Source organism: Neltuma alba, unplaced genomic scaffold (assembly GCF_004799145.2).
Source record: "Neltuma alba isolate B1F8T4 unplaced genomic scaffold, ASM479914v2 tig00002457_pilon, whole genome shotgun sequence".
Taxonomy (NCBI): Eukaryota; Viridiplantae; Streptophyta; class Magnoliopsida; order Fabales; family Fabaceae; genus Neltuma; species Neltuma alba.
The window spans coordinates 278,309-288,114 of record NW_021632867.1 but is presented as its reverse complement, the minus strand read 5'-3'; the positions used below and the strand labels follow the sequence as shown (position 1 = coordinate 288,114).

Below are 9,806 nucleotides of genomic sequence, written 5' to 3'. Positions count from 1 at the left end.
TGGCGGCTTTTTTTTTTTTTTGGTCATTGAGACTACTTCAGCGGCGACAAATGTCAATGTTAAAAAAAAAAAAAACACCGTTAAAAGACGTTTTTAATGATCACTCATTGTCACTGGAGAAAACTTTCGGTAACAATCATTTGAGGCATGGTCTTTTGGGTGAAAAAAAATTGCCATTAAAAACTTTCGGTGGTGAGAAGTCAATTTCTTTTTGTAGTATGGGTACTTTAATTCTTGCAGTTGTAGATAAATATTCGGCTTTTTTATTTAAACACGATGAACAGTAAAAGATTTACTTGGATTTCAGATCATGATTGACTTTAAATTTGTACAGAACTCGTTCTTAGTTCGAACAATTTCAGTGAGGGCCACATCATAAAATGAAAGTTGTTCTTGGTCTGAACAATTTCAGTGGGACCCACTTCACAAAATGAAAGTTTTTCTTGGTCTGAACAACTTCAGTGAGACCCACTTCACAAAATGAAAGTTGTTCTCGGTCTGAACAATTTTAGTGGGACCCACAATCCATATTTGTCTTACACTCCACGTGAAATTCCTTCCTTTCATACTTTTTCAACTTTCCTGTTTGACTAGACCATATTCTTGCTTTTTCCAGCCACACACGCAAAGTCACTCAGGGAGTAGTCATTCATTGTCTTCGGCTCAACTTACACGTAAGAATTCCGTCCCCAGATATTCCCATACACAAAGTCACTCAGGGAGTACTTATTCATTGTCTTCAGCTTAGTTCATGCGTAAGTGTTTTGTTTTGACATGTGAGTGCATAGTGTAAATTTTATCTATATAATGGCATTTGGTATTTCCACTCTAATCTGTCTTCTCATCACTTCTCAGGTTCTTCTTGAACTTCGCCGACTCTTTTCATTCTTCTTTCTCCTTTCACACTTTTGTGTGAAGTAGATGGTGTGTCCAGTCTTGCAAATATTGTATACATGTTATCTCAACTTGAAGTTTTATTTTTCTTTTGACTAAGGTACATCCTCTTGATTAATTTTTTTTTAAAAATTTTGGTATGTATTTTGCTAAACGATGGATAAAAATTTTATATTTAGTCATTTTTACATGTTGAGTTTGTTTTAATTAAAAAATGTAGGCATATAATTAATTGTCATATAAAATAAAATGTAGTTTACTTTTTTATAATTTGATTAAATATATAACTGTTTTTTTAGTAGATAGTGCTTGAGTAAATATGTAGTCAGAATAAATATGTATCTAATTAAATAATATTTAGTTGTGAGCTTAGTGTATCTGGCCACTGAAAACTAGCACTAAATGGTGCCAAAATTTTCCTAATAAAAAGAGTACTGATAGTGGGGTTAATAATAATGAAAGAGACGAGTTTTTTTATTTAATTTTTTGGGAAAATTAGAGAGGAGGACCTAGGAAAAACAATATTTATTAAAGATGATCTTAAAGATTATAATTATTCAGGGAGACCAAATAATAAAATATAAATTTAAAAAAATTACTCAACAGCAATGGCTAATTGTTTTATCATATTAAGTAATTATAATTTTTAAATAACTAGTGTGAAATAGTTATTACCATTTATTTTTGTTTTCAATCATAATGATGCTTTTTTGGGTTACTTAAACGGTACTTAATGTAAAATTACACAAGTGCATTCATTGTAAGCTTATCATTATACAATATAAATTTACCTTTATGTGCTAGTCAAAATATATATCTCATTAGAAGCCTTTATTCACAATATAGAAATTAGAGGTTGAAAGGAATATAATTATTCTTTAATAATATAGATAAATTAAAATTGAACATTTGAAAATGAAGTTGGGACCAGGAGAAAAATGAAGCAGAGGCAATTTTCTTGAATAAAAAACTCACATTTTCAAATTAATTTATTTAATCAAATATTTATCTAATTTAATCATTCAAAATATCCAATAATGGATCATAAGTTAGAGAAAATTTAGGCATGTAGTTGTTGGATAATTTAATATTTTTAAATATATTTAATCCAATAACAGTGAGGCAGTTTTTTGTCTACTCAACTACCAATTGTAAATGAAAATTTAAGTGAACAAGAGCCTCAAAATTTTAGTCATTCTGATAACATACCAGTCTTATCATCAAGCCCTATCACCTCTTCCAATCCAACTCATTTTTTCCCTCATCACATGCCATCATCATCGACATTATCCCATTCTGACTCACCCAATCCTCCTCAATTTCAGTCATTCATGTTCTTATTTGATACTCTTACATTATTTATCCATCAATATAACACTTCTTCTTTTGAGTAAGGTGGTCCATCAAATGAGACATTTGTCACCTTTTGACAATCAATTTCTTTAGTCGAATCACCTTGGTTTGATTTAAATACACCAATTATGCAGACAAATGAGATATTAGAGCAAACTCAAGAAGTAAATATACAACAATAACCACAGCATGCGCGGAGGAGACCAAGATTAGACACCAGGAGTCATTATTTGTGAAGTAAATTAATTCTTATTTTTGTTCATGTCAATTTAATTATTATTTATTATTAATTTTATAAAACTTAATCATTACTTATTTTCATTAATCACTTTTTTAATTAATGTAATATTAATTATTACTATTATCATTATATAATGATTAACTCATTATTCTAATGATATGATCATTATTAACATCCTTGTAAGAACATTTATGTGGTGAGAGATTATAAAGAAGTTGTTCAAATGCTGATGAAGTTTGAAAGTTGTTCATGCCAAGATGAATTTCAGTTGGATGGGAAACAAAGTTTATTGAAGAAATTGTTCTTACTAAAGATGAACTTTAAAAGTTGTTCAAGCCAAGATGAAGTTCAGTTGCATGGAAAACAATGTTTATTGAAAAAATTGTTTTTACTAAGATGAACTTTTGAACAACTTTGAGTGTAATATTTGGGAAAATAATTCCCACTATGTAGCATTTGAAGAATTATTTTTTCTGTTTGTAGCGTTTTGGTAAAAATTCCTAAATATTCTTTTGGAATATGAGTAAACGAATAAATCATAGTAAGCATCTACATAGCTTTATAATAATAACATTTTTAGTGCAATTGTAGAGGGATACTCTTTTAGAAATCAAATAATATTTTTACAATACTAGGCTAACGGCTATTTCTAGATCAATCAACTTACTTAAAGTTCACATTTGTATTTGAAGAACATCTAGTTAGACGAGTAAGAAGTTTCTAGAGAGTACAAAACTTCGTATGACACTTGAGGTAGATGAATAATGCCAGCAAACCCTCATAATCCTTCAGAGGACTATTCAAATACATTTTGATAGATGAATAAGCAAGTTTTAAACAAGGAGATTGCTCTAAATCTTGAACATGAGTAGAGTAGATGAATCATTTCAATAATTGCACACCTAGGAATAGAACATTTAGTAAAGGGATATGACGTTGGCAGATGTTCACCCTGCTCATCTTCAAACTTGTGATTTCTTAGATATTTCAAATTCATGCGCTTCAAGTTTGAAACTAAGTTCTCAAATGATTTAGGATAAAAATAAATTAAGAGCATTGAAAAAAGGCCATACCAAACAATCCACCATTACCAGTGAAAAAAACAAGAGATAATGAAACTTTACCATTAAGCCAGCCCATAAGTCCCCTAGCACTAAGCCACAACAATCCACAACGCATTAGGGTGTAGGGTGCAACCTACAAACCCATCTACAAGTAACCCATTTGGGTTCAAGGCATACAAATCACCCACAAATCCGCTACAAAATATAAAACAAAACAGAACCTGGCCATTGCAGCAACTTTCTGAGTAAGTCCTTAGTATATTAGAATTAGAAGTAGCATGTAAATATGGATCCACAAAACAAAGTCTCATGCAACAACCTATAACCTCCTTCCACCTAACATAACAATGATTAGTTCAAAGTATGCACACCTTAACACTTGGCAGTATACATCGCATTTCATGTAAATAAGATAAGAATGGACCCTACAAAATAAACAAGTGTCTACCCCCTTCAAACCACAAAAACTTTTGCTTGAAAATACCGAACAACCTCACGGGATAACACGTAAAGTCCTATTAACCAAATAGTCAATTTACAATGTACTCCTCTGATTCTTAATATAGGATCTAATTTTTGAGTTAGTTTTGGTCTTAAATATAAGACCTATATGTACTCCTCTGATTCTTAATATAAGATCTAATTTTTAAGTTAGTTTTGGTCTTAAATATAAGACCTATTTCTCATATTTATCAATTTTCTCTAAATTACTCTTATGGATACTCCCTCAACTATAGTCAAGTAAAAGAGGGAGATTGAGTATTAAGAAAGATGATTATGGTGTTTTAAGAAAAATATGTCATATTTCTTATAATTAACTAACTTATCTAACTTCCTTAATCTAATCAAATTAGTTAAATAGGTTTTATATTAAAGATTGAAAGAGTATATAAATAGGACCATGCTAATCAAACTCTTCCTTGTGACTCTTTGACAGAGATCAAGACCATTAATGTCAAGTAACCTAACTAAGATCATCTATACACATTAACTCAACCGATTTCCTCTCCTCTCTGGCCTCCTACCCACTTGGATGTGGGCTTGAAAAGGTGCCGACCACTATGATCAGTGGTAAAAACATGCTATAGATTTCCAAATAATTAATCCCCACAATTAAACCCTAGTCATCTTTAAAACAACCCGATATCCAAAATGTACACATAAAGTCAAGCGTAGTCCAGTCCAAATAAACCATGCAACACGGCCGCAAAGGTCCACATGCATATACATGTTCAGCACCTAAACGTTTGAAACGACGTCGGTCCTGCGCCATCCTCAAAACTGAAGTCTCCGGTTCGCGCTGTTCAGTTGGCCGCTGAAACAGGGGGAACCTCTGCATTTGGCAAACTATTCAAACTCTATCTCCTTGTGACGGCGGAGGTACGATATTGCTTCATATTTTTTTGCTTACTGATGCACTTTTGCTGCGCAATCTGAGAAGTATTTCTTTGTCTTTTGTCGATTTGTTTGAAGATGTTTATCCCTCTTAGTATGGGATGATCTGTGGTAAATGTCAAATTGCGTTCATATTAATATTATTATTTTAAGCGCATTGTACGTGAGGATTCAATCAGCTGTAGCTTTTGCAAACAGTTCTAGAGAATGCACAGTGACAGTTTACTCGGAGTATTTGGGGAGACTTCCAAATGAAGGCAGGGCCTAACTCGGAAAGAAAAAAGGGGGAATTACAATTACAGTTAGGTACTAGAAATGGATTAATTTAGAGGTAGGTACAACAATTTTCGCCGAAAGAGATCTTAGTTGCAAATAAGACATTAAAGACTCAAGTTATTGGTGGTGATTTGTGCCTTATACTCTCATATCTATAATTGCCTAAATTGATATATGAAACTCATCTTTCCCTAATATTGTTTTGGGAATTAACAATTAAAATGAACTTTTGGGAACTATCTAAAAATAAAAAAGTTATACTTTAGGCTTTAGTTTTAAGCCTTGAGGTTGGGGCGTTTCATGTGAGTCTCACCTGAATTCAGAACAGTAATGCTTAGCTGAATCGAGAAATACTAGTCCTTTTTGTTGTTTTTTTCAATCCTGCGTTATTCTGTTCTATTACATATTCTCCTTGAATTACTCTAAATAGTACTACTTCATTTTATACAACTAGAGAGACATTGGTGTTGTTATTTTGAATTCGTTAATTTTCCTTACCCCACTTTAATTACAAGGAAATGAACATGGCATTAGCAGAAAAAGCGTAGAGCAACTTCAGCCCTAGAAAATATTGATTGCTCTTGCAGTTTTTGAAAGTCTTTGTGATTCACAGGAAACCTTGAGTGATCTTTAGGAATTAGATAATGAACTTTTACATCCTTCATTATTTTTTTTATTTTTTTTTTATTTGGGCTTATGAATCATTATGTTATTTATCGTACTTCGATTCCTAATATTTTCCCCAGATAGTTTCATTATCTATTTGTGATGTTTTGGTTTTTAATATTTTTTGTTCCCTTGCAATTTCCCCAAACATGTGTAAGATTTACATGAATTTGATGTATGCCTACCTTTAACTAAATCTATTTTATAATCTGAAGTTTGACTAAGTACCGGTCAAGAGTTGTGTAACTGGAGAGGACTAGCTTGCTTCAACTTAAATGCATCATCTCCAACTCGTACAAACTACAAAAATATGCATGTGGAATTGGATGGCTACATCCTCTAATAAGCCAAGTGGTTTCTAAGTCAGTTAGGAAACTGATACCATATTGGTTTGCTTTACTGTCAATGCAATGTCATGAAATCCTTCAGAGCGTTTAGAAGACTCTATGACAGTTTTGGATTCAGCATACATTCTAGACAACTATCAGTTATCACCGGGGCCAAGCTAGAGCTCTTAAAGGTGAACGAAGCTGTTCATGTGGATGCAGATGTTGCTCGTATTTCAACTTTGCATTATCTTATACAGCTATGTGCTAAAACACAGTCATTGATGGAAGGGAGTTCTTGTCATGCTCAGACTATTCGTATTGGCTTTGAAATAGACATAATAACATCGAATATGCTCATTAATATGTACTCTAAATGTGATTTAGTGGACAACGCTTTCAGGAAGTTCAGTGAAATGCCAGAGAAAAGCTTAGTTTCTTGGAATACAATGATTGGATCTCTTACCCAGAATGGGGAGGAGCAGGAAGCTCTCACTCTTTTCATTAAAATGCAAAGAGATGGAACCTTATGTAATGAGTTTAGCATTTCTAGTGTACTGTGTGCTTGTTCCACAAAATGTGCTATAGTTGAGTGCATGCAGTTGCATGCTTTTGCCATCAAGGCTTCTATAGATTCCAATGCTTTTGTTGGAACTTCTTTGATTGATGTTTATGCTAAGTGCTCTATGATAAAAGATGCAAATCAGGTATTTCAGAGCATGCCTGAAAGAAATCCTGTAACATGGAGTTCTATGGTGGCAGGATATGTGCAAAATGGGCTCCATGATGAGGCCTTGCTACTGTTTCATAGTTATCAGTTAATGGGATTGGAGCCAGATCAGTTTATGATTTCATCTGCTATTAGTGCTTGTGCAGGTTTGTCAACTTTGATTGAGGGGAAGCAGGTGCATGCAATGTCATGTAAATTAGGATTTTATTCAAACTTGTATATTGTTGCCTCCCTTATAGATATGTATGCCAAATGTGGCTGCATAAAAGAAGCGTACCTTGTGTTTCAGTATGTGGAGAAGAGAAGCATTGTATTATGGAATGCAATGATATCAGGGTTTGCCAGACATGCTTGTGCACTAGAGGCCATGATTCTGTTTGAGAAATTGCAGCAGTCAGGCTTCTGCCCTAATGATGTAACATACTTATCTGTTTTAAATTCATGTAGTCATATGGGCTTGCATGAAGAAGGACAGAAGTACCTTAACCTTATGGTAAGACAGCACAATCATTCTCCCAACGTCATTCACTATTCATGCATGGTTGACATTCTTGGTCGAGCTGGACTAGTTAATGAGGCATATGAGTTGATGCAGAAAATGCCATTTAATGCAACTACTTCAATGTGGGGTTCACTTTTGGCCTCTTGTAGGAAATGTGGCAATATTGAGCTTGCTGAGGTTGCAGCCAGGCACCTATTTGAAATGGAACCTAACAATGCAGGGAACCACATCTTGCTGTCAAACATATATGCAGCAAATAAACAGTGGGAGGAAGTTGCAAGAGCAAGGAAGCTTCTCAGAGAGACTGATTTGAAGAAAGAGAGAGGTAGGAGTTGGATTGAAATTAAGAATAAAGTACATTCTTTTACAGCTGGTGATAGAAATCATCCAAAAATACATGGGATTCATGCGTATTTGGATATTTTGATAGAAGAGTTGAAGAAGATTGGTTACAAAGTGGAAACTAATCATGAACTTCATGATCTGGAGGAGGGCACAAAACAGGTTCTTTTGAGGCATCACAGTGAGAAGCTTGCTCTTACCCTTGGATTGATGTGTTTGCCTTGTGATATGCCCATCAGAATTATGAAAAACCTTAGAATCTGTGGTGATTGCCACACTTTCATGAAACTAGCATCAAAGTTTGCGAACAGGGAAATCATTATCCGAGATACAAATCGTTTTCACCACTTGAAGGATGGCATCTGTTCTTGTGGGGATTTTTGGTGAACGTCTAATTTATCTTCCTTTATATTTCCTCTGGTCTGACTATCATTGGATTTACATATTTTTCTGCTTCCTTCAACCATATTCAAGCCATCAATAGTGAAAGGCTTGGTGATCACATTTTAATTTCCTTGATCATCAATCACTTGGCTGTATACAACAGGGGCATATTTGAGATTTAAGTACACTGTGATGTAAAATTGAGAGACCTGTGGAATGCAGTTAGGGGATCTAAGTTCCAACATTTGAGCCGACGTTATTGGTCGTTATGTGTGCCCTCCTTAATTTCCACATTAGTAGCCTTTGGTCACAAAGGCTTCGAATCTGAATATTTTATGCTCTCATTAATCATGAATATGATTATGTTGGGCTATGAAGATTAGTAATGGGATATGAAGCCTTGTTGGACAGGCCTGTTTTATAATAGATTTTTGGTTGTCAAGGCAGCTTAGAGAACTTCAATCTGTAATTAGAAGATGTTCATGCACAGCTTTGGTTATTGGAGCAGGAGATACAAAGATGAATAATTTTATTATTCTTTTATACCTCGACGCTTGTGGCATACATCGCTATACTCACCGAAATCCTAGTGATAGCGTTGGTATGGCTTCTACCTGAATGTATATTTCATTATCGGGCAACTTGAAGATTTAAAATGTAAGAATGATTTTCATGTTCTTTCTGAGTTGATCTTAACTAAATTAGGACATAGTGTGTTTGATAGTAGGAGAAAAATTAGGGCTTCATATGACTGCATTAGTGTCATTGAAGTGCTTTACTTGTATTTCATTCTATTAGACATATTTTTTGTGCAATGCATGGACTTTAAGGAAGTTACATTATTCTTGACTTTTGAATTGGCAACCTATTATCTCTATAAAAGTTCAATACAGCGAATAGTGTGTTCTACCATGCTTGAACTTTGTGGAGCGGGTCATGTTAGAACCGAGGCAATTAGTGGCGCAATCAATGCATGGTGTCCTTGAGGAATGGTGTAATCGGTGGTGTGGTTTTATATTGATTAAACTTTTGCTGGCCCATGTTATGAGTGTGGTTTCAGAAATACAATGTTATCAGGTCCCTCAATGGTTTCTCTTTTAATCTTGTAACCCCCCCCCCCCGGGGCTAGCTTGCTGACAGAAGCATATCATAACATTATTAATTATTATAACCTTCTCTATATATATTTAGCTGCCTTGCTATTTTCCATTCACAGCTTTCATCTCTCATTCTTATTTCTCTCCCAATGCTTCTTTGTCCGTGTCTACAAAAAAGAGATAGGGAAAAAAAAAATTTCTTTGCCCCTTTCTTTCCATTTGAAATTTGGAATGCTCAGCTGCCTCTATCTATCTCTTATTCACTTTCCTCTTCTTCCTTCTCAATTTGAAAATTAGAATGTAGCATCATTCTCTCTTTGTTTTTCTTCAATCTGTTTCTTCTGCGTCTGTCTTTCTTCTGGAAAATGGAAGGCTGAAGTGTGTTCAAATGCTTTCCACTATGGTTCCTATCCTTTGCACTTCCCCCACGCCGAACATACTGTGTTTGCTTTATGCAGATGAGTTTTCAGCGTTCACGAAATTGACAGCCAGAAACACTTGAAGCATAGAATCAAGAGAGTGAGGCAATGGATTGA

At 34.2% G+C, this 9,806-nt stretch overlaps 1 protein-coding gene across 2 annotated transcripts; it reads left to right on the top strand.

The window, feature by feature from the left end:
* Positions 1 to 4,901: 4,901 nt before the first annotated feature.
* Positions 4,902 to 9,806, top strand: LOC114728852 (pentatricopeptide repeat-containing protein At5g04780, mitochondrial-like). Of its 2 annotated transcripts, XR_003738691.1 has the most exons (3): positions 4,902 to 4,932; positions 6,105 to 8,830; positions 9,729 to 9,806. XR_003738691.1 is itself a non-coding variant. In XM_028915811.1 (2 exons), exon 2 carries the CDS (start codon positions 6,305 to 6,307, stop codon positions 8,174 to 8,176), a length of 1,872 nt encoding a protein of 623 aa, XP_028771644.1. In that variant the 5' UTR covers positions 4,902 to 4,932; positions 6,105 to 6,304; the 3' UTR covers positions 8,177 to 9,015. The 2 variants fall into 2 exon arrangements, 1 of the variants encoding a protein (XP_028771644.1); XM_028915811.1 differs by lacking the exon at positions 9,729 to 9,806 and having other exon boundaries at positions 6,105 to 9,015.